The 24,477-nt window shown below is 41.7% G+C and overlaps 1 protein-coding gene across 3 annotated transcripts in view; it reads right to left on the bottom strand.

Annotated features, from left to right (window-relative positions):
- Window positions 1-1,075: 1,075 nt before the first annotated feature.
- cdhr5b (cadherin-related family member 5b) overlaps window positions 1,076-24,477 on the bottom strand; it is a 56,027-nt gene continuing 32,625 nt past the window's right edge. For 2 of the 3 annotated variants that reach the window (XM_059652069.1, XM_059652070.1), the window contains 4 exons: window positions 17,507-17,779; window positions 12,077-12,349; window positions 8,877-9,049; window positions 1,076-5,284 (listed from right to left, as the gene is read on the bottom strand). In XM_059652069.1, coding sequence (XP_059508052.1) covers window positions 4,766-5,284; window positions 8,877-9,049; window positions 12,077-12,349; window positions 17,507-17,779 — 1,238 coding nt within the window. In that variant the 3' untranslated portion in view covers window positions 1,076-4,765. The remainder of the gene's footprint in view (window positions 5,285-8,876; window positions 9,050-12,076; window positions 12,350-17,506; window positions 17,780-24,477) is intronic. The other variant, XM_048545187.2, reaches the window with a different exon arrangement.

Raw genomic sequence — 24,477 nt, 5'->3', positions numbered from 1 at the left:
AAAGAGTTGGAGAAGAAAGAGATGAAGTGTCGGTGGAGAAGACAGTGTAGGGTGGAGATGCTGGCTAATTCCAGTGAGGTTTAATGATGTTGGTGACAAAGAATAGCCAGAAATTCCAAGACCTCAGACATCACATGGCTCTAACTGAGCATGTCCAACTCTGTGCGGGCATACATACTGGAGTCACATGCTCTCTCACCACCATCCGGTCAAACAGATGCTGATATAATTATGGCCAATAAATGGAAGCTTTCAGGAAAATGAATAGTACACAGAATTTCTTCAATGCTGCTATGATTTTTCTCCTGGATTTTACTTGGGGAAGATCAATACTTGATTTTTGAAATTTGCAGGATAATCCTGGACATTTCAGAACCCTAGGGTACAGCAGGAAGGAGATAAGAAAGAATATTTTAATGTTGTCCAGGTAGTATTGGTAGGTTCTCCAGACACACCACTGATACTTGGTTTCTTCAAGTGCTTCCTCATTAGACTAACAGATGAGCCTTAAGGCTGGGATAATCTTCCTTTGGACCATGTCTACTCCAGGCATAAACCCAGTGTCACTCACTGGATCGTTCTGGAAAATCTGGACATACTGCTCTTTTTGGAAGAGAATCTCTTACTGGAATCTCTACCCCAACGAGAATTGATTCACCAGAAACAGCGGCTAGCTGTCCCAAAATTGTCTTCTGGCGAGAAAGAATCATTGCGGTGTTATGCAGCCTGCCTTAGTGAACCAGCAGGAAGGATCCAAGAGAATTACCAGCCCAGTTCATCCCCTCCCCCCACTGCACCACACAACCAGCCCAGCTCTTCCCCCCCACCCACTGCATCCCAAAACCAGTCCAACCTGTCTCTGCCTCCCTAACCGGTTCTTCCTCTCACCCATCCCTTCCTCCCACCCCAAGCCGCACCCCCAGCTACCTACTAACCTCATCCCACCTCCTTGACCTGTCCGTCTTCCCTGGACTGACCTATCCCCTCCCTACCTCCCCACCTACACCCTCTCCACCTATCTTCTTTACTCTCCATCTTCGGTCCGCCTCCCCCTCTCTCCCTATTTATTCCAGTTCCCTCCCCCCATCCCCCTCTCTGATGAAGGGTCCAGGCCCGAAACGTCAGCTTTTGTGCTCCTGAGATGCTGCTTGGCCTGCTGTGTTCATCCAGCCTCACATTTTATTATCTTGGAATCTCCAGCATCTGCAGTTCCCATTATCTCAGAATTACTTTTGGAACAGGTTTGGACTATTTCCTCTCCCAGGAAATTGATCGACCGGACCAAATGTGGATTCACGGACACAAATGGATCAGGTGAGCACAGGAAGAGCTGAGGGGTATGGCTTTAGTCAGCCTTTGTATTGGGCTTTACCAAATTGCTTTTCACTTTTTTCTATTGATAAGGTTGGTGTTTCGAGATTAGCAACTCTGTCCCTCCAATGACTGATCACTACATAAGCATCTTGCTGCACATTAGTGAGATGAATTAGCTGTCTGTTATCCGCTGGCACACCTCCGCGCCCTATCCTGTGTATTTCATAGTTCCTGTTATCACCTTTTCAGCATTTACTTCTTCCCCTTCTTACTATCAACAAGCCCTATGTCTCCTTCTCTGCTTTCCCCTGACCCCATAACCTGTCATGAGCATACATACCACACCTTTGCCCACTGTTTTCAGTTCTGACAAAGGTTCATTGGACTTAAAACATTAACTCTGTTTCTCTTGCCACAGATACTGCAGACCTGCTGAGTTTCTCCAGCACCTTCTTTGCTTGGGATAGCTGCTGCTACTGGCTTAAAAGAGTCCATTTCACTGAGGTGTGTCTTCTCTGTCTCACAAAGACTTATTACTAACCACAAGTTTCCTGAGAACTTAGTGAAGTGGTCTGCTGATTATTACATCAGGGCCACGAAGGTTTCTAGTCAAACAGTTCGGGCACACATCCAGAGACACCGCCTGCATACAATATCAATCTCAAGCTGAATATAACTAGCAAGCTTTGATAAGAAAGCAACAACATTATTATTTAATCTCATAATTTAATCTCAAGTAACTCAATAATGTATATAAATTCCCCAAGGTATGCTCTTATGGTTCGTGCAGTTATCTGAGTTCATTAATAAGAAACTTTATTGTTTCTTCCAGGGAACCACAAATATCTCCTCCAGGAAATAGAGAACTAGCATTTCTGAGGCATCTTTCACAAAATAGGGCTGTTCCACTGCTCTTTGCAGCCAATGAAGCAGTTTTGAAGATGAGCCACTTTTATAATACACAAGACATGGTAACTGACTCATGCACAACAAGATCCCACACACAACACTCTTCTCCCTCCCTCCACACTCCCTTCAATCACCTCAGCATTCACTTCCTCATTACCTTGTTACTGTGGTATATTGCTGAGAGATTTATTTTGTTGGGGCTAGACGCGATCAGAAACCGAATCTGAATAAAATGCCTGGGGTCAGAATCCACCTGGGTCTCACTGTATGAGATTGTCACTCACTCCAGTCTCCTACTGCCATCCCTTACCCAACTCCAAATTAAAATGAAAACCTTCGCCAACTTGCCCCAGAGGTTGTGAGCAAAATGAAGGTTGACCTTCCAGTGCAGTACAATGGGAGTTCCACACTGTTGAAGGTATAGTCTTTCAGATAAAGTGTTAAACTAACCAACCAATACTCCCAATAGCTCCCAAAGATCCCCTTGTCATATTTTGAAGAAGAGTGGGTAACTTCTCTTCAGTGTCTTGTTTGATATTTAGCCCTCGGTCATCACCTGTAAGATCTGGCAGTCTGATCGTTATCACATTGTTGGCTGTGGGAACTTGCTGTGTGCAAAATGATTACTATGTTTTCTCAATTACAACAATACTTCCAATTCAAAAATGCTTTTTTGTAATGCCCTGAGGTCATAAAGGTTCTACAGAAAGGACTTTTATTAAGTGGAAAAATAGAATGTGGATGACAGAGGAAACAGAGATGGAGTGACTGGGTGTTGTTTGGAGTGGAGGAGGTTTATCTTCTAATAGGATCATCAGTGTTGTGGGGACACTAATAAGGGTGAGGAGTGGGCTGAGGAAAAATTTCAGAGCATGGAATTCATAGCAAAGGGAATGGCTGAGACAGAGATCACCATTAAATCTTTCAAAGGAGAAACAAGACGAATCCTTAGCTGCAGTATTTTGTAAGGTTAGAAGGGGAAAGCAGGGCCTATTGGGATTAGTTTGGGTTTGATACGATGCAATTTGGCGAGAGTGAGCAATGCAATTAGTTTGGGATTGATACAGGGCTATGGGCTGGGTTCAAAGCTAAACATATTGATTCAGGAGATCTGAAATAAACACAGAGGATGCTGGAAATAACTCAGCAGGTGACCTTCCCTCCATCATAAGTTAGAAGTGGGGATGATCACTGTTAGTTGCCTGGTGTTTACTGTCACTTGTGACTCCTCAGGTATTGAAGCAGTCTGTGTCCATATGGGCAGCAAGACCTGGGTTTGGGTGGATAAGTGACAAGTAACATTCATGTCACACAAGTGCCAGGGAATGATCATTTAAAATGAGAGAAACTAACCATCGCCCCTCAATGTTCAATGACATTACCATTGCTAATTCCCAACTAATAACATTCCAGAAGTTATAATTGATCAGAAACTGAACTGAACAAGCCAAATAAATTCCGTGGATGAAACAGCAGGTCAGAGGGTAGGACTTTTGTTGGCGAGTAATTCACCTCTTGTCTCCCCAAAGTCTAGCCTCCATCCAAAAGACACAAGTCAGGAGTATTATGGAATATTCTCCACTTGGAGTGAAGCTCCAACAACACTCAGGATGCTTGACTCGCTGCAGAACAAAGTGATCCATTTGATTCGAATTTTATTCACCACCTTTGACATTCACTTCCTTCACTGTTAACACAGTGTGCCAGTACTATATCCCATCAACAATATGCACTGCAGTAACACAACTAGGTTCTTTCATGTTCCAAACCCACAACCTCTACTGCCTAAAAGAACAATGGTAAAAGATACATGATAACACTACCACCTACAAGTTCCCAACTAAGTCACTCACCAACTTGGAGCTATATCAGTGTCACTGGATCAAAATCCTGAGCCCAAAGACTGCTGCTTACCAATTAATTGTTGATTAGGGATGGGCAATAAAGTCAATGACTTCCTGTGAACAAAAGAGAATGGCCTGGTAGCATCTTTGGAGAGAGAACCAGAGTTAAAGTTTCGGGTTGAATGACATTTCAGGGCAGTAGGATTACTTTGGGATTGATACAGGGCTACGAAGAGTCTGAGACAATGGGATTTGTTTGAGGTTGATGCAGGGTTATGGGTAATGAGATCAGTTTGGGAATTCACTGGCAACTGATCAGCTGATATTGTTAAACTTTTACGTGCAGAATTTGCATTTAAAAAAATTACACTTCAGATCTTTTGAAATATGGATTTAATGCAAATGGAAGATAATCATTATTCTTATGAGTTTAAATTGGAGGTACAATGTCACTTTCATTGACTGATTGAGTGAAGAGAGTTTTGGTTAAAATGTGGGCACATGCAGGCACCTTGATTATACAGTGTAGATGGGCTTGCAGTGGGCAGCATGTTCTTTAAGATGCCTAAAGTGTTCCACAGATGCAAGCTCTGGGCATTTCTAAACATCTTTAAGAAAGCAACGCATGCAGTGCATTAATTTACAAAAATAATTATGATTTCTTATTTTCTGCTTTTGTGAGTCGGCTGTTGATGGATCTAAAGGGTGATAGAATGTTTATCATATGACTTCAGTTGTATCATACAGTCATCTTTGTTTATGCTATCCAGATCAGAGTAACCTTCTTCTACCACTTCTTCATCATCATGCCACTCTATTACATGTTCTTCATTTGCTTCTGGCTGGATATCCTCCTTAAACCACACTGACTTATAGCCTTCATCTGACCTCCTCTCCTTGGTGAGGATGGATTTAACCTCTGTGTCATTCTCAGTCTCTTCGGAGGAGCGATGTGCTTTGTCATTTTCTTGGATGGTGGAGACAGCATTGGTACTTTGGGATATGGTGGCAGATTGGATATCCGAGGATTCTGTTGGATTGCTGTTTTCCTTTGGTGGTTCCAGGATAGCAGCCAGACCACTAGATTCTAAGATGGGAGGATTCTTCCACCTTGGCCAACTTAACTTTTCAGTCCCTTCAGATTTTGCTTTCTCCAAATATCCTTCATTTGTAAATTGCAGCTTGTCACTGTTTGACTGCAATGAACCTCTGGAAAACTGCAGTGGAGAAGAGAATTCTTGTAGATACGTAATCCCATTTATTGTTAAAGCGTGAGGGCAGTGTCAATTATTCACATCAATAATATAGACACATAGTCTATAAAGACTACTTTTGTGATACCATTACTGTTAGATCTCTATGAATATTCAAGGTTATTTTCATGGTGATTGACAGATGATTAAGGAGAGAGGAAGGAAAGCACTATTCTGAAGATCATGTGGACAGTCAGAAACAACATGTTTGGACAGGGTAAATCTGGAACTGTCTCCCTTAAAGGACTGTGCAAGCTGGAGGCCAGTTGGGATTTTTGAGTTTGAGATTGATAACTTTTTGAGGGTGAGGCTATTGAGCAAAATGAAGCACATGTGGGTGAATTGAGTTCAGTTATGACCTTATGGAGCAGTTGAACAGGTTTGAAGGGGCGACTAATCTCTTCCTGTCCCTTAGAGATAGTGGTGAGGTGGAACTGCTAAGCTAGTGTATACGTAGAACAAGATGCTATGATGTCACTCAGAGCAAACATGTAGATGTGGATGAAGTTAAACTGTAGTGAGAATTACTCAAGATTTATTACAGCCCATCTATCCCAAGGATAGCCATTTGGAGAGTTCCAGAAGAACAAGAAAAGGACGTTTGTCCCAACATATTGGCATCAGCAAATTGAAGTAACCGTGCAGTTAATTTCATTCCACTAAACATTCCCCACAGGCCTCTCCCGCTTTCACCATCAAGTGGCTGCTTCTCTTTTGAGAGTTATTATGGAAATTGCTTCCACTGCCCTTACAGGCAATGGGTTCCGGGCCACAACCATTCACTGTGTAAGCAAAATATTTACTCAAGTTTTGTTTTTATTCATTCATATCCTGTGAATATCACTGGCTAGGCCAGTATTTATTGCCTATTCCTACTTTCCCACAATGCTGTGGGCCTGGAGTCACACATTGGCCATGCCAGGTAAAGATGGCAGATTTCCTTCACTAAAGGTCGCTGGCAAACCAGGTAGGTTTTTCTGAAAATTGACAATGGTTTGATGGTCGTTATTAGACGCTGAGTTCCAGATTCTATACTGAATTCAAATTTTACCATCTGCCAAGGTGGGAATTAAGCTCAGGCCTCCAGAACGTTAGCTGAGTTTCTAGATTAATAAAGTCAGACGTCACACAACACCAGGCTATAACCAATCCATAATCTAGTGTCGTGTGACTACTGACTTTGTCCACCCCAGTACAAATCTAGCACCTCCACATTCGGGATTAATTGTCCAGTGATAATACCACTAGACACAGTTACTATTTATTTACACTATCAAAACAGTCCTTGATGTAGAACACTTCTTTAAAATTTAGTCTTAATCTTCTCAGCTGTAGAGAGGACAATCCCAGAATTTCAATTTTCTCTTCATTACTACCATTCCAGTAATTCAGTACTGCCACAGGGATCAGTGCTGGGGGCCACAGATACTTACTACATATGTTAGCAACTTGGATGAGAAAAGTGAATGTCCTACAGCCAAATTTGCAGAGGGCACAACACTAAGTGAAGGAATAAGTGATGACGATGACACAAAGAGTCCGCAGAGGGGCATAGGTTAAGTGAATAGCAGGTGGTATATAATGTGGGAAAATATGAAATTACGCATGGTGGCAGGAAGGTTGGAGGAGCTAAATGTTAGTTAAATGGAGAAAGACTACAGAAAGCTATGATATCAAAGAATATGTGAGTCCTTGCGCATAAATCACAAGAAAGCTAGCATCCAATTTTAGTGGGGCCTTATCTAAGGAAAGATATACTCGCATTTGATGCAGTCCAGAGAAGGTTCATGACATTAATCCCCCTTATGGAGGGACCATCCCACGAGGAGAGATTGAATAGGCTGGGCACATTCTCATTGGTGTTTAGAAGAAGGAGAGGCAGCCTCATTGGAAAATATAAAATTCTTGAGAACTTGACAGGGTAGATGTGAAAAGATTGATTCCACTTTTGGGGAAAAGTCTAGGACCAAGGGACATAATTTTAAAATAAAGGGTTGCCCATTTATGACAGAGATGAGGAGGAATTTTCTCTCCAAGGTTAGTGAATCTGTGAATTTTTTTACCACAGAGTTGTCAAGGCTGGATTATTAAGTATATTCAAGGTTGAGATGGACAGGTGGCTTAGATATAGGGACTGAAAGTAAGTTTGCACAATTTAGTCATGATACTGAGACAGATAGGAATTTAAGTTATGAAGAGGACATATTTAGGCCCAGATAGGTGAAGCGAGTAAGCAAACATTTGGCCGATAGAGTATTATCTAGGGAAATGTGAACATTGGCAGGAAGAATGGAAAAGCAGCATATCTTATACAAGATCAGAGATTGACAGAGAGATCTGGGAGCCCTGGTACAAGCATCACAAAAAATTAGTATGTGGGTGCAGCAAGTGGTTAGGAAGACCCATGGAATGTTGCCATTTATTGATATGGGAATTGAATATAAAAGTTGAAATACTTTGCTACAGTTGTATAGAGCAATGGTGAGGCCACATCTGGAGTACTGTGCATAGTTTTGGTCTTTTTCTTTAGCTAAGAAAGGATGTACATGCATTACAGGCAGTTCAGAAAACGTTGGCTTCACTGATATTTTTGATGGGGAAGATTTTCCTATGAGGAGAGGTTGGACATGCAAGGCCCCTTTCCTATGGAGTTTCGAAGAATGAGACATGATCTTACTGAAACATATAAGATCTTGAGAGGGTGGATGCTGAAAGAATGTTTCCCTTTGTGGGAGAAATTAGAACTAGGGGGCCTACTTTAAAAATCAATTAAGACTGATATAAGAAGGAATTCCTTTCTCTCAGAGGATAGCGAGATTTGTTTGGATTATGCTCAGAGAACAATAGAAGTGGAGCTATTTAAGGCAGAGATAGATAGATTGATTGATGACCGCCAACGGAGTCAATGGTTATTGATGGTAGATGGGAATGAGAAGTTGAGGTCACAATCCAATCAATGATTATTTGAACAGTGGCTATAAGTACCAAATGGCCTGCTCTTGCCCTTAAAATAATGCTTGGTCCACTTACTTTAGATTGTCTCCCTTAATTGCCCTGACCAAAATATATCGGTCTACAGCTTTCATTGAATTGCATTTTGTTTCCTGATGCCTTTTCCTAGTTTTCTTGGTCTTTGCCACATCTCTGAGCTTTGGATCATCAATAGATTTTGAAATGATGCCCAAGTCATTTCTAGATATAAAATGCTATGATATCCCACCTCTTCATTTGAGATTGCCTTTTCCTAGTTTTGTCCAACCAGGCAGACAGGTTTCTCTGGGACAAAAACAAAGTTGCTGGAAAAGCTCAGCAGGTCTAGCAGCATCTGTGATGGGAGAAACAGAGTTAACACTTTGGCTTCCTCAGTTCTGAGGAAGGGTCACTGGACCCGAAACGTTAACTCTGTCTTTTCCTTCACAGATGCTGCCAGGCCTGTTGAGCTTTTCCAGCAGCTTTGTTTTTGTTCCTGATTTACAGCATCTGCATCTCTTTCAGTTTTTAGACAGCTTTCTCTGTTTAGGTATCTCAGGGTTCAGCCACTCAAATTTTTTTTTACCTTTGTCAATGATCTATCCTGTAATCTTTCCCATTCCATTTTCCTCACGTGGAGTTTGCGAAGAAGAATTCCAATGATGATGAAACAAATAATGAGCAATATGGCTAATGGAACTCCAAGCGCTGCCATGTGTTTTGCTTCATACATCAACTTTGGGTTTACTGCTGGTAAGCCTGGAAGACAGCATTTTATTGAAACAGATGGCATATTGAATCTCTGTGATGCCAGTTATCAAAAAAAATTAATTAACATTTTTTCTTTGAATGATAAAGACACAGAAGCAGCATGAACTCTCTGAGCTTGCTGGCACAGTCCAGGAATATATCCAATTTAGACCTCTCACCCTTGTATTCCACATATTCACCCCTCATCATATCCTCTTCCAGCTGCACAACCCACAATAACTAGTATTTACTTAAGATCTTTAATGTAATATATATAAAAACATAGATCATAGGAACAGGATTAGACCATTCAGCCTATCAAGTTTGCTTGCCCATTCAACATGATTTTGGCTGATCATTCAACTTAGTGCTCTGTTCCCACTTTATCCTCATATCCTTCAATCCCATTAGACCTAAGAACTATATCTAATTCCTTGTTGATAACATTCAATGTCATGGCTCAAGGTGAAAGTATCCCAAGGTGCTTCACAGAGGCTTATTGATTCAAAACTATTGACACCGAATCATTTAAGAAGATGTAAGGCAAAATGTTGCTGAGACAATGGGGATCTTGGTCAGTGATGAGATCCCCGTGTTTTATTTTTACAAGAAGGTCCATTGCAACTTGTTTCATTCAGACTCTCAAGAGGCCAATGGTGAACCTTCCTCCTGGAGATTAAGTAGCTTGGGGGGTGCTGGAGGGCGGGGCGCAGAAGTCTTCTCGATCAGCTGCTGGCCAATCAGAGTCCAGCTCCACAGTGCCAGAAGTGCCACAAGGTGACGCAGACAGCTTCCAATGGTGTTGATCAAGGAGTGATATGGGGTAGGGGTCACAGGAAGAGGGCTGTGGGACAAAGGAGATCAGCAGGAAACTGTCAGTTGACAGCCCAACCTCTGCTTAAGGTCCTCAATTTATGGTGGGACAGGAAGGGACCTGAAGGACTACTCAGCAAGGATTTCAATAAGGGTGGAAGTAGGAAGGTGGCATGGTACTGGCCCTATCACCCACTCAATCTGATTAAATGTTCTCCCCACACCAAATGCCATGGGGGATGGCACAAGATTCCACCTGCTAAGTCGATTGGCCACAAGCTCAGACACAAAGGTGGGTTTAAGGAGTATCTTAAAGGAGCACGGAGAGTTAGAAACATGGAGATACTCAGGGAGGGAATTCAAGAGCTTAGGCACACAACAATTGTGAAATGATTAAAATTGGAGATGCTGAAGAGGCCAGAGTTAAAGGGGTACATTGGTGATAATGGCTTTTGGTGCAAGGGAGTCTACCGAGATAGACAGGGATAAGCACATAGAGAGGCTTGAAGGAGAAATTTATAATCATAAGATTTATGCTCTTCTCTAATTCTGGTCAATTTAGTATCCCATTTTAATTGCTTCAGTATTGACAGCCATGCCTTTAGTCTCCTGGCTCTGGAATTCTCTTCCTCCCTCTGCTCTCTGCTTTTCTCTTCTCCTCTATGACACTCCATAAAATCTGTCTCTTTCTAGGACCTTTTCATCGCCCTAATACCTTATACCATTGCATGGCAAATTTTGTCTGGTAATATCTTTGGATATTTCACTACTTGTGAGGTAATGTTTAAATTCAAGTTGTTGTTGAGATGGTTCATTACATAAAGTACCATTGTTGGTCAAGCTGTACAGTTACAGAAAAAGGGAGAGGAAATGGAATGTAAAACCAGTGCCTGGCTTACTCCAACATACAGGCGCTATCCTTGGCTCAGAGTGACTTGTGCTTTGAAGCTAAAGAGAGCAGAAAATGGGAATATAATCACCATACATCTTAGCAAAGCCTGCCCAATGTATTAAATCAGTTAACATCACACATCTCACATCCAACCCAGTGCCATATGGTCTTACATAAATTTCTCAAGGGAGCTTCTGTGTGAGGGATTCAGGACTAGACTGCCTCCAGCCCTTGACTGTCATTCCAACCTCACTCACCTCAGTTCAGGGGTGCCACAACATTCCTGGACCTCTGGCAGGTGCAATGTCACCAGCTGGAGCAGTCCACAGCGGTGAATAGTCTCTGATTAGCCTGCATCCCTTGGGAGGCCAGACCCACTCCCCAAAACTTGCCACTTCTCTGCTAGTGGTGGTCACAGGAGGAGGGGGCGGTGGCAGCCGCCAAAGGGAAGGGCAAGGGAGTGGCTTTCAATAGGACACCCTTCCCAATACCAGGATCACTGGCATCAGGCACATAGTACCTGATAATGAGGGCATATCCTCCTCTGGGGAGAATTTCTTGAATGGCCTTCCTAGGATACAGGAAAGCTGTGTGTCTTGGGTTAACATATGGATTTAGAGAAGAGTGGACTATTCAACCTCTCTAAGCTGCTTTGCCACAAATGAATTTCACTGAATCATGGGGTCTCAGCTATAATGGGCATTAATTGCTTCATTAATGAACCTGATTGTCAGTGAGTAGCTGGGAATTCTGTGTTGCTAGTTTTGCCTGTTGACTTAATCAGGGAGGCTCTTCCACTTCTGGGACACTGATAGATGGCATTTCCAATAATTCACTGGGCCCCAGCACAGTTCCCTCCGCAATGGGCAGTATTTAATCTAACCCCGTGTTTCTGTAATAGCTTTACACAAACCCCATTCATCTTTAATTGAGCCATTCATTTGCTCTCTCTTGTTAGAAATAATTCTGCATTTGATAAAACGCATTTAATTTTTTTTCCAAATTTCTCCCTGATTTAACCTTATTCACCGGCCTACAGTTGGTAGTAAACTTTTCATTACTTCTTATTACAATCCATTTAAATTTACATACATTGTTGCACTGCTCTGTGGCCTTGACAATTCCCTTCAGCTTGATAAATTTTGCCTCAGTTTGAATTTGCATTGCTTTATAATTCAAAGCCCTATCTTCTCTCCATTTTTGAGTTGCCAAGACACCAGGCCCAGCCCAGTCGCAGTGAAACCTGTCCTAACAGAACAGCCTGATTGTGGGGATCAGTAAGTGAGAGTGATGGTGTAAGAATTGACATGGTGTATGACCAGCTGGCTTACTTGTTGTTCCTGATCCATCGGGTGGTTTCCTGGATGGAGTTATTGACCCAGGAGGCTCAGGGTTATTGGTTGTTATTGATCCAGAGACATGAGGTTTGGTGGTTGTTGGTCCGGGTCCAGGGGGTTTTGCTGTTGTGGATCCTTGTGGGGGTCTAGGAGGGACTTTTGTTGGAGTTGATGGCCCAGTGCTGGTTGGCTTGGTCCCAGGAGGTTTACTTGGTGGTTTTGGTGTTCCATTTCCATTGGATGTGGTCGTTTTCACAGTTGTTGTTGCTGGGTTAGAAAGGAGCTCATTTTAGCAGCCAGGAAATCAGAGAATGAGGATTCATTTGCAACTCTTCAAATACTGAAGTAGTGCATGTGAAATTGTAGCAGGACCTGGACAACATCCAGACATGGACTAAAAATTGGCAATTAACACCCATTCCACAGAAATGGCAGGTAATGACTATCGCCAACCAGACAGAATCTGACCATTCCATACCATATCCATCACTGAAACTCCTTATAATAACACTCCGGAGGTTACCATTCACCAGAAGCTAATTTTCCAACGAAATACTATGGCCATAAAACCAAGTCAACTGCTAGGAATTCCATAGTGACTGACCTTCTGTATCACTAATGCATGTCAGAAGTCAGAAGCATGATCAAATTTCATACATTTGCCTAGTTGGTACAGCTTACACTCAAGAAGCTCTACATCATTCAGGATAAAGCAAGCCGTTTCACTGGCTGCCAATCCACCTAATTAAATGTTTTTTTCCCTTCATCACTAATACAGTGGCAGAAATGTGTACAATACATAGATGGAGTGCATTAACTCACTAAAGCTCTTTTGTCAGTAACTTCCAAGCATCTGATATCTATCAGCTAGAAGGACAGGGGCCACGGCTGCATGGGATCACCACTACTTGCAAGTTCCCTCAAACTGCACACCATCGAGATTTGAAAATATGTTGCCTTTCCTTCAATATTGCTGTGTTAAAATCCCGGAATTTCTTTCCTAACAGCACTCTGGGTATTCCTCCACAAGGACAGAAGTAGTTCAAGAAGATGACATTCCATGGCCCATTAGGAATTTGCATATATGATGGCATAACCAGGAATTCCTATTTCACATGAATGAATTTTAAAAATTGGGATGCCTGAAGTTAATGATAATCTTCAGGCCCTAGAGTGAAAGAGTGTGGCTAGCAAGTTTTTGGCCTGCAAACTGCTTGATCAGGAAGGAGCGAAATCATTTCTGAATCTCTTCACACTTAATTGGCAGCGTGTTGACATTCCTCAGATCGATGTGCACATTAGCAACACATAAAACATTCATTAAAGGATCAAAGGTCAGTTTTAATTCTTTTTCATTTCCTGTTTTCCGTCTGTCTATTTTCCTTAAATCATGGACAGCCAGTTACAGATTTACTTTGCAAAATCAAATGTGACCCAGGTTGAATTGGGTGTACTAAAAGAATTTGGGATGTGGGACTGAAATCCTGATTCAGATCCATGTCTTATTATCTGTGTTAACAACAGGCATGAAGCTCAAGACAAGCCCATTTCATTGAAATATCCTTTCCTTTCCTGAAGTGTTTGTGATGATAAAACTGGTATCACCAACAAGGAAACTGACATGTCATAACAAATAATCATAATGCTTTGTAAAAGTGGGCAGCATATTTTAAATCTAACAAAATTTGTCTTTTTCAATTTTTCAGTCTAATTTCCTCAATACCTCTAGAAGTAAATTGTGAGGGAATTCCTTCTGAAAAGGTTTACAATCTATGCTACACGTAATTGCCTCAGTTATCTCAACTCCTTGTTGCTAATATGAACCAAGGGTGAAATTTTTACAGCTGAAACATTTCACTTTGATCCTTGCTGGCTTATCTGGAGGTTAAACATCACGGTCAATGTCCAGTAGGTGTTGCTAATTTAGATTCAGGCAAATTGCTCAACATTTTGTTGTCAGGTATCAACGGCCTATTCCAAACAAAACAGTGGAACTTTTGTTTTAGCAAGGTTCAGTTGATAATCACTCAGTCTAAAACACAAGGTGTATAGATTGATCAGTAATTCCAGTTACAAGAAAAGAGTGAAATTTCCCTGGAGTACTGGAGGGTTATTAATAAACAGTGAAATTTCCAAGAAGAAGGAACTGAATTTGGAAGGAAACATGACGAAGAACAAGATAGACTTTCTGTGAGAATGCAATCCCTTAAGCACCATGCATTATGCTTTAGTGAGAACAAGGACATTATAGTGCATTCAAATAGAATTTTGACAACTTTCAGAGGAGAAGATATTGTCAGATGAATATGATACTAGATATTTAAAAATTATCCTTAGCATAAGGGAATCACTAACAATGCTAGCATTTATTGCCCATCCCTAACTGCCTTTGAGAAATTGTGATTGATTGCCTCTTGAATCGCCACAGTCCATGTGATACAGTTACATCCACTATACTGTCTAGTGAGGAATCCAGGATTTTAACCTGATGACAAAGAAGGAACTGCAGTATATTTCCAGGTCAGGGTAGTGTGTGATATGCAGGGAGACATGGAATGTCCTACATGGTTTTAATTCTCAGTTATAACTTTTTGGATGTTATCTTGCCACCTAACTGAGGGCTTAAGGCCCATTCCGGGGACCTGAGGAAATAATCCAACTCGATAGTCCTGGTACAGTCCTTGGGGAGTGCTGCACTATTGGACAGGCAGAACTGAGGGAGCAATGCACTATTGAAGGGACAGTACTGAGGGAGCACTGTATTATTGGAGGGGAAGTACTGAGGGAGCACTGCACTATTGGAGGGGCTGCACTGAGGGAGCACTGCACTACTGGAGGAACAGTATTGTGGGAGCACTGAACTAATAGACGGACAGTACTGAAGGAGCACTGCACTATTGGAGGAACAGTATTGTGGGAGCACTGAACTAATAGACGGACAGTACTGAGGGAGCACTGCACTATTGGAGGAACAGTATTGTGGGAGCACTGAACTAATAGACGGACAGTACTGAGGGAGCACTGCACTATTGGAGGAACAGTATTGTGGGAGCACTGAACTAATAGACGGACAGTACTGAGGGAGCACTGCACTATTGGAGGAACAGTATTGTGGGAGTACTGCATTACTGGAGGGGCAGTACTGAGGGAGCACTGCACTATTGAAGGGGCAGTACTGAGGGAGCACTGCACGAATGAACGGGCAGAACTGAGGGAGCATGCACTGATGGAGGGGCAGTACTGAGGGAGCACTGCAATATCAAAGGATCAATATTGAGGAAGCACTACATTATGATGGCCCATACTGAGGGACAACTATGTTGTTGGAGAGTTATTACTAAAGCAGTGCTACACGTTTGGAGGGCCAGTAATGCAAGAGTGTTGTATTATTTGACAGTCAATACCAACAATGCCCTGTCCTCTTGGACATGTTGCCTAGTGGATGAGAAATTAATCTAGGATATCTTCTATTGTCTTGTGTGAGTGTGAAAAGCGAATCTCACTGCCCCCTCTCTCCTCATGGGTCAGTATCAATCTGAAACTAATTCCACTCACATTCTTGCTATACTTTGGGTTCAATCCCAATCTAATCCCAATGCCCCACTTTCACTCCATAGCATGACATACTGCTCGACTTCAAACATGTATTCAACTTTCCCTGAAAAGGTGCAGTTATCCCTTTCTTGTGAAAAAAAAGCTTTCTATACTCCAAATATTACCATTGAAGCAGCATAGAAACAAAAGGTGATCACCCCAACCCTTTTAAACTGTTCTGCATTTCAATTACATCATCTACTCCATGCAAACCCACTTTGCTCCATATCCAGTTTTTAAATTTATCATCAAACAAGTTACCCTTTCCAGTGGTTTAGCGATACAATCTATATCAAATCCTGGATGCATTGTGAAATGTGAGCAGGATGGTGTTAAAATTCTAAAGAGCACAGACAGGTTGATGGAATGGGCAGAGAAGTGACTTACTGCATACGAAACTGATGTGTGAATTGCTTTGATCTGAAGCTGCAATATAAAACAAAGGGTATAATTCTGAAGGTGGTGCAGGAATGGAGGGATTATGATTTATGTATATTTGCAACTCACTGAAACTCACAAAATGGTTGAGCCAGTGTCTACAGTAGCATACTGGATCATGGGCTTTATAAATGGAGGCAGAGAGTACGAAAGCAGTTATGTTAGAATGAACCCTTTAAACCAATTCTTCAACCTTAACTATAATATCATGTCCCGTTCTAGGCACCAGATTTTCAGAAGGATATATATACACAGGAACACAGAAACAGAAATAGGCCATTTGGCCCTGGCAACTGTTCCACCACTCAATGAGATCTGTGGCCTAACTCCATATATGTGCCTTTAACTCCTATTGCTTAATACCTTTATTTAGCAAACATTTCTCTATCTCAGATTTAAACTGATCTCACATCCAGTGCCATTTGCGGAAGACAGTTCTAAATGTCTATCACTCTTTGTGTGTACAGCTGTTTCTTAACATTTCACCTGAATGGTTTGGCCCTAATTCTGAGTCTCTCTCCCCTAGCTCTAGAATCCCCAACCAGAGGAAACCATTTATCTTTACCTACTCTCATGTTTCCTCTTAATACCTTGAAGAATTCAATCAAATCACCCTCTAAATTATAGAGAAAAAAAATGTAACCTCTCCTCATATCCAAACCTCTGAAGTCCAGGTATCATTCTCGTAAATCTACGTTGTACTCCATCCAAGGTCAGTATATCCTTCCTAAGGTGTGATGCCCAGCTCTGGGCAGGGTTGTCAAACCAGGGTTTTGTACAACTCTAGCATAATGTCTGCTTCCTGTAGTCCAGTCCTCTAGATATAAAGGCCAGCATTTCCTTAGTTTTCCTAACTATTTTCTGCATCTATTCATGACATTTTAAAGATCCAAGTAGCTGAACACGTAAGTCTCTTTGAACATTTACTGTATGTAACTTCATATCATCTAGAAAGTACCCTCAACTACCTCTTCTCTGTCCAAAATGGATAACCACACATCTGCTTACATTGAAATACATCTGCCACAGTTCTGCCCATTCACTTGGTGTAAAAACACCCCTTTGTAATTTTGTAACTGTAACCTTATTCGCTGGTCCAGTTGCAACTAAACTTTTCATTACTTCATACTATAATCCATTTAAATTTACATACATTGTTGCACTGCTCTGTGGCCTTGACAATTCCCTTCAGCTTGATAAATTTTGCCTCAGTTTGAATTTGCATTGCTTTATAATTCAAAGCCCTATCTTCTCTCCATTTTTGAGTTGCCAAGACACCAGGCCCAGCCCAGTCGCAGTGAAACCTGTCCTGACAGAACAGCCTGATTGTGGGGATCAGTAAGTGAGAGTGATGGTGTAAGAATTGACATGGTGTATGACCAGCTGGCTTACTTGTTGTTCCTGATCCATCGGGTGGTTTCCTGGATGGAGTTATTGACCCAGGAGGCTCAGGGTTATTGGTTGTTATTGATCCAGAGACATGAGGTTTGGTGGTTGTTGGTCCGGGTCCAGGGGGTTTTGCTGTTGTGGATCCTTGTGGGGGTCTAGGAGGGACTTTTGTTGGAGTTGATGGCCCAGTGCTGGTTGGCTTGGTCCCAGGAGGTTTACTTGGTGGTTTTGGTGTTCCATTTCCATTGGATGTGGTCGTTTTCACAGTTGTTGTTGCTGGGTTAGAAAGGAGCTCATTTTAGCAGCCAGGAAATCAGAGAATGAGGATTCATTTGCAACTCTTCAAATACTGAAGTAGTGCATGTGAAATTGTAGCAGGACCTGGACAACATCCAGACATGGACTAAAAATTGGCAATTAACACCCATTCCACAGAAATGGCAGGTAATGACTATCGCCAACCAGACAGAATCTGACCATTCCATACCATATCCATCACTGAAACTCCTTATAATAACACTTTAGGCGTTACCATTGACCGGAAGCTAATTTGCCAACTAGAGAAAACAGAAATTGCGGAAAATCTCAGCAGGTGTGGCAGCATTGATGGAAAAAAATCAGAGTTAACTTTTCGGGTTCAATGAACCATCTTCAAAACACTAAATACCATCTAAATACTATGGTTTCGATAGCAGGTTAGAGGCTAGGAATCCCACAGTGATTGATCTTTTGTATCACTAATCCCTGTCAACCATCTGCAAGGTACAAGCCAGGAGTATGATCGAATACCCTATGTTTGCCCAGTTGGTGCAGCTTCTACAACACTCAAGAATCTCTACACCATCCAGGACAAAGCAGGCCATTTCACTGGCTGACAATCCACCTCTTTCCCTTCACCACTGACCCAGTGGAGGTGATGTATACAATATATAGATGGAGTGCATGAACTCACCAAAGTTCTTTTGTCAATACTTTCCAATCACGCGATCTCTACCACCTAGAAAGACAAGGGCCATGGTGCATACCATCCAGATTTGGAAATAAATCGCCATTCCATCTTTGCTCCTGTGTCAAACTCCTGGAATTTTCCTTCCAATCAGCACTCCGGGTATTTCTCCCCAAGGACAGAGTAGTTCAAGAAAACGACGTCTTAAGGGCGTCTAGGGCAGTGCACTAAATGCTGGTATAACCAACAGTTCCCATTTCCCATGAATGAACGTTTAAAAATTGGGAGACCAGAGGTAATGAAAATCTTCAGATTAGGATTTGCAGGGGTCTGGCTAGCAAGCCTTACCCTTGCTTGATCAGGGAGGAGCAAAACTATTTCTGAATCTCTTCAGACTTACCTGTTGCACATCCATCAGTTTGATTGGTACTTTAGCAGCACCCCAATCATTTATTATATGAATGGAGGACAGTTTTAATTCTTTTTCTCATTTCCGCTTTTCAGTCAGTCCCCACATTATTTTTCTTATTTCACAAACAGGCAGTTATAGACTTGCTTTGCAAAATTATATTTGGCACAGATTGGATGAACTATACAAAAAGAGTTTGGAATGTGGGTCTGGAATCCAGATGCAGCTCTGTGTCTTATTATCAGTGTTAACGATGGGCCTGAAGCTCAAGACAAGTCATTTTACTGAAATATCCTTTTCCTTTCCTCAAATGTGGTGATGACAAAGCTGGTATCACCAACTAGGAAGCCTACCCCTCATGGCCAACAAATAAAACACATTGTAAGGTTGACAGCATTATTAAAATCTTAAAAAATTGCCTTTTTTTAATCTTTCAGCCAAATTTCCTCAATGTCTCTGGGAATAAATTGTGAGTGAATTCTTTCGGAAAATGCTTACAACCCATGCTACTCATAAGTTGCCTCAGTTGTGAGATAAATGTGAGGTGCTACATTTTGGAAAGGCAAGTCAGGGCAGGACTCATGCACTTAATGGTAAGGTCCTGGATTATTGTGAACAAAGAGACTTTGGGGTGCAGGTTCATAGTTCCTTGAAGGCGTAGTCACAGTTAGACAGTGTCATGAAGAAGGTACTTGGGACATTTGCCTTTAGTTTCAGTGCATTAGTATAAGAGTTGAATGTAATGTTAGGACTGCACAAGACATTGGTTAGACCACTTTTGGAGTATTGCATTCAGTTCTGGTCTCCCTGCTATAGGAACGATGTTGCGAAACTTGGAAGGCTGCAAAAGGGATTTATATAGATGTTGCCAGGACTGGAGGGTGTGGGCTATGGGGAGAGGCTCAATAGGCTGGGGTTATTTTCCCTGGAACATCAGAGGCTGAGGAGGGACCGCACAGATATTTGTAAAATCACGAGGGGCACGGACAGGGTTAACAGCCAAAGCTTTTTTCCCCGGGTAGTGGAGTCCAAAAGTAGAGAGCATAGGTTTAAGGTGAGAGGGGAAAGATTTAAAAGAGATTTAAGGGGGAAATGTTTCACACAGAACTGTATGGAATGAGCTGCCAGAGGAGTTGGTGGAGGCTGGTACAATTACAAACTTTAAAAGGCATCTGGTTGGGAACATTAATTGGAAGGATTTGGAGGGATATGGGCTAAATGCTGCCAAATGGGATTAGATTAATTTAGGATATCTGGTCAGCATGGATGAGTTGGATTGAAAGTTCTGTTTCCATGCTGTACAACTGTATGACTCCATCGGAACTCCTTGTAACTGATCTAAAACCAAGGGTAATAAAATGTGAGGCTGGATGAACACAGCAGGCCAAGCAGCATCCCAGGAGCACAAAAGCTGACGCCTAGGCCCGAGGCGTCAGCTTTTGTGCTCCTGGGATGCTGCTTGGCCTGCTGTGTTCATCCAGCCTCACATTTTATTATCTTGGAATTCTCCGGCATCTGCAGTTCCCATTATCTCTGATACTAAAACCAAGGGTGAAACTTTTACAGCTGAAACACGTCATCAAGATTTGATCCTTGGTTGTTTATCTGGAGGTTAAATATCAAAGGGCAATGTCCAATAGGTCTTGCTAATTTAGATTCATGCAAATTGCTCAACATTTTTTGTCAGGCAACACGAGCTTATTTCAAACAGAACAGTGGAACTTTTTTTAACAAGTCAGCTGATAGTCACCCACTCAGAACTGGGGAAGTCACCGGATTCGAAACATTAACTGTGTTTATCCCTTCACAGATACTGCCAGACCTGCTGAGCTTTTCCAGCAACTTTGTTTTTTGTTCCTGATTTACAGCATCCGCAGTTCTTTCAGTTACATCCCCATTCCCTGTTCTCCCTCCACATCGCCCCCTACATTCACCTCAAACTCCAAGTACAAAGAACTCCTGCATATTTTCACCTCCTAATTCAGCACAATTCTTGCAGATGTTATCCCAGAACTTCCTGCTATCTCCCACTCACTCTGTGTTAAACACCTAATCTGTGAGATAGTACTATGAAAGATTGTAGCAAAGAGATAGATCATTGAACTCATCACCTGCATGACAATTGCTGGGGCAGTTCTGATTTAATTCCACTTTGTCTCTTTGTGCCTATAGCCCAAAATCAATCCTAATCTAATCCATTGCCCTATTCACACTGTCACAGCCCTGTATCCATCACAGGCTAATATCACTGCCCTCTCTCTATTGAGAGCCTGGTATCAATCCAAAATTAGTTCCAGTCACACTGTCACTCTACTTTGGGATCAATCCCAATCCAATCCCAATACCATACTTTGACTCTATAGCTCTACAATTTGCTCTGCTTCAAACATTTACTCAACTTTCCCTTAAAAGGGGAAAATTTTCTCGTCTGAATTGATTTGATTTGGTGAGAAGAATGGAGCTGCAATATAAAGCAAAGGTTATGATTCTAAAGGGGGTGCAGGAATGGTGGGATTATGAGATATATGCAAGCCACTGAAAGTGGCTGGTAGGCTGAGCCAGGGTCTAAATAGCAGACTGAATCCTGGGCTTTATAAACGGGAAGGAAGGACAAAAGCAAGTTGTTAGAATAAATCCTTTAAACTGATTCTTCAACCTGAACTATAATATTGTGTCCTGTTCTAGGCACCAGATTTTCGGAAGGATATACGTACACAGGAACACAGAAACAGAAATAGGCCATTCAGCCCTGGAGACTGTTTCACCATTCAATGAGATCTGTGGCCTAACTTCATATACCTACCTTTGACTCCCTTAATACCTTTATTTAACAAACATTTATCTATCTCAGATTTAAAATTAACAACTGATCCTGCTTCCAGTGCCATTTGTGGGAGACAGTTCCAAATATTTACCATGCTTTGAGCATAGTGCTGTATCTAAACCTCTGAAGTTCAGGTATTATTCTTTTAAACCTACATTGTGCTCCTTCCAAGACCAATATATCCTTCCTAAGGAGTGGTACTCAGATCTGCTCACAGTACTCTAAGTGTTGTCTAACCAGTGTTTTGTATTACTGCAACATAACTTCTGCATCTTGTACTCCAATCCTCTGGCTATAAAGATCAATATTCCATTAACTTTTGAGACTGATTTCTGCACCTGTTTGTCATATTTTAATGACTTTTGTACCTGAAACATCAAGTCTCTTTCGACATCCACAGTGTTTAACTTCATATCATTGAGAAAGCAACTTGATCTATACTTTTTCAGTCCAAAATTGATAGCCTTACATTTGCTTACAGTGGCCTACAGTTTGCCTATTCATTTAGTCTTTAATATTTATTTGTAATTTTATACAATCATCTAGACTGTCTATGATGTGGCTTGTGCCATCAGCAAATTTGAATATATGACTTTCTATGCCATTATTCAAGTCATGAATGAATAACTGAGGCCCAAACACAAATCCTTGTGGGTCACCTGTGGTCACATCCTGCCAATTTGTGTATCTAAGCATTAACCCTACCTTTTGCCACCTGGTATTCAATCAGTTTCGCAGCAAGATCAGTAACTTGCTTCCAGTTCCCAGGTTTTAGACAGATGACTTCTATATCTAGTGACTTCAGAAAGGTGGTAGCTGGGTTTCTACAATGTGCTCCTCTCCTTCCTTTAACAACTCAGATGGAAACTATCAATTTCCAGGGGCTTGTCACGTTTTAATTTCATTAAATTCCTCATTCTGATATTTTACATACATTAATTTTATTTAGTTGCTGTTCTTGATTTACTATTAATTTTATTAGGTCTTCCATTAAGCTTTCCTCCTTTGATACTACAAATACTGAGGCAAAGTAATTATTCAATATGCCTGCTATTTCACCATATTCATTGACAATAGCACTGCTTTCAGTATTTAATATGCCAATATTCCTTCTGACCACCTGCTCTCCCTTGATCTAACTAAACATTCCTTCTTATTGACTTTCATGCCCTGGCACGTTTCCTTTTATAATTCCTTTTAGTAAATCCTGCAAGTTGCTTTCTGGCCCTTTGTTGCCTTTGTATCTTTCCCATTGAGCAAGATCTGTGTCTTTTATTGTATTTTTGTAAGCCCTTTCTTTTAGTTTAACACTGTCTTTTATCTCTTTAGTTGTCCATGGCTGTTTTTTTCAGTGAAGTGGAGCTTTTCCCTCTTAGAGGTGTGAAGGCAGTGTGTGTGAGTGAGACCGAGCAGAAGAGAGATTTACGTGAAGGCTTCCAGGGATAAGAAGCTACTGTTACTTTCATAAATCGGATAGTCTGGAGATGTTCTCCAATGTTGAGAGGTGATTTGATGGATATACTTGCTCAAGGTCTGGGACAGGATAGACGGGGGGGAATCGGATTCCTTTGCTGAGAAGGTTGAAAACCGGAAGCAACTGTTTTAAGATGTTTTTACGAGGCAATGGTGATACTAAGAAAATCATTTTTACACAGTGAATGGTTAGGATCTGGAACACATTTTGTCTGAGAATGTGGTGGAACCGGAATCAATCGCACCTTTGAAAAGAAGATAATTTCCTTTTCTGAAGAAGACGCATTTCCAAGGCTATAGGTAAAAAACAGAAGTGAGAGGCTCTAGGTGAAATGCTCCTGCTGAGAGCTGGCACAAGTAAAATGGACTAAATGGTCTGCTTCCACATGGGAATTGGACTCTGATTTTATTTTGTGATAGTCTTTAAAATTACTCTATAGCATTGTCCCCCCTTCACCATGTCTTCAGCTGTCTCAGCCAACTTTCTGAAAATCCCTCCAATCATCTCTTCACCTCTCACAAAACTCTCACTTGCCCTTTTAACCTTTCCCAATCCTGACTTGCCAGATATTTCTTCTGCAATCACTTTATTGCTCGTAGACATTAGGTAAATGCATGTTGTTATAATACAAAGAAATGTGTATGTCGGAAACCTGAAACAAAACAAACAGAAAGTGCTGGAGAAACTCAACAGGTCTGGCAACATTTGTGCATGGTTTTGTTGCATTGACTGTTTTGTTCTTTGTAAATTGTCCTCGAGAGATTGTAAATTAGAAATGAGCAAAGAGCCCAGAGGAAAAGGACAATCGTGGACATTAGGCTTGGATTTCTTGTCAGGCTACAAGAATTACCACTTGAGTTGGGACAAGCATGCAGGTACAGCAGGCAGTGAAGAAAACTAATAGCATGCTGGCCTTCATAACAAGAGGAATTGAGTATAGGAGCAAAGAGGTCCTTCTGCAGCTGCACAGGGCCCTGGTGAGACCGCACCTGGAGTATTGTGTGCAGTTTTGGTCTCCAAATTTGAGGAAGGACATTCTTGATATTGAGGGAGTGCAGCATAGGTTCACGAAGTCAATTCCCGGAATGGCGGGACGATCATATGTTGAAAGATTGGAGCGACTGGGCTTGTATACACTTGGGTTTAGGAGGATGAGAGGGGATCTGATTGAGGCTTATAAGATTATTAAGGGACTGGACACTCTGGAGGCAGGAAGCATGTTTTCGCTGATGGGGGAGTCCAGAACCAGAGGACACAGTTTAAAAATAAGGGGTAGGCCATTTAGAACAGAATTGAGGAAAAACTTCTTCACCCAGAGAGT

Source organism: Stegostoma tigrinum, chromosome 17 (genome assembly GCF_030684315.1).
Source record: "Stegostoma tigrinum isolate sSteTig4 chromosome 17, sSteTig4.hap1, whole genome shotgun sequence".
Taxonomy (NCBI): Eukaryota; Metazoa; Chordata; class Chondrichthyes; order Orectolobiformes; family Stegostomatidae; genus Stegostoma; species Stegostoma tigrinum.
Note: the sequence above shows the minus strand (reverse complement) of the source record. Positions and strands in the feature narration are given on the sequence as shown.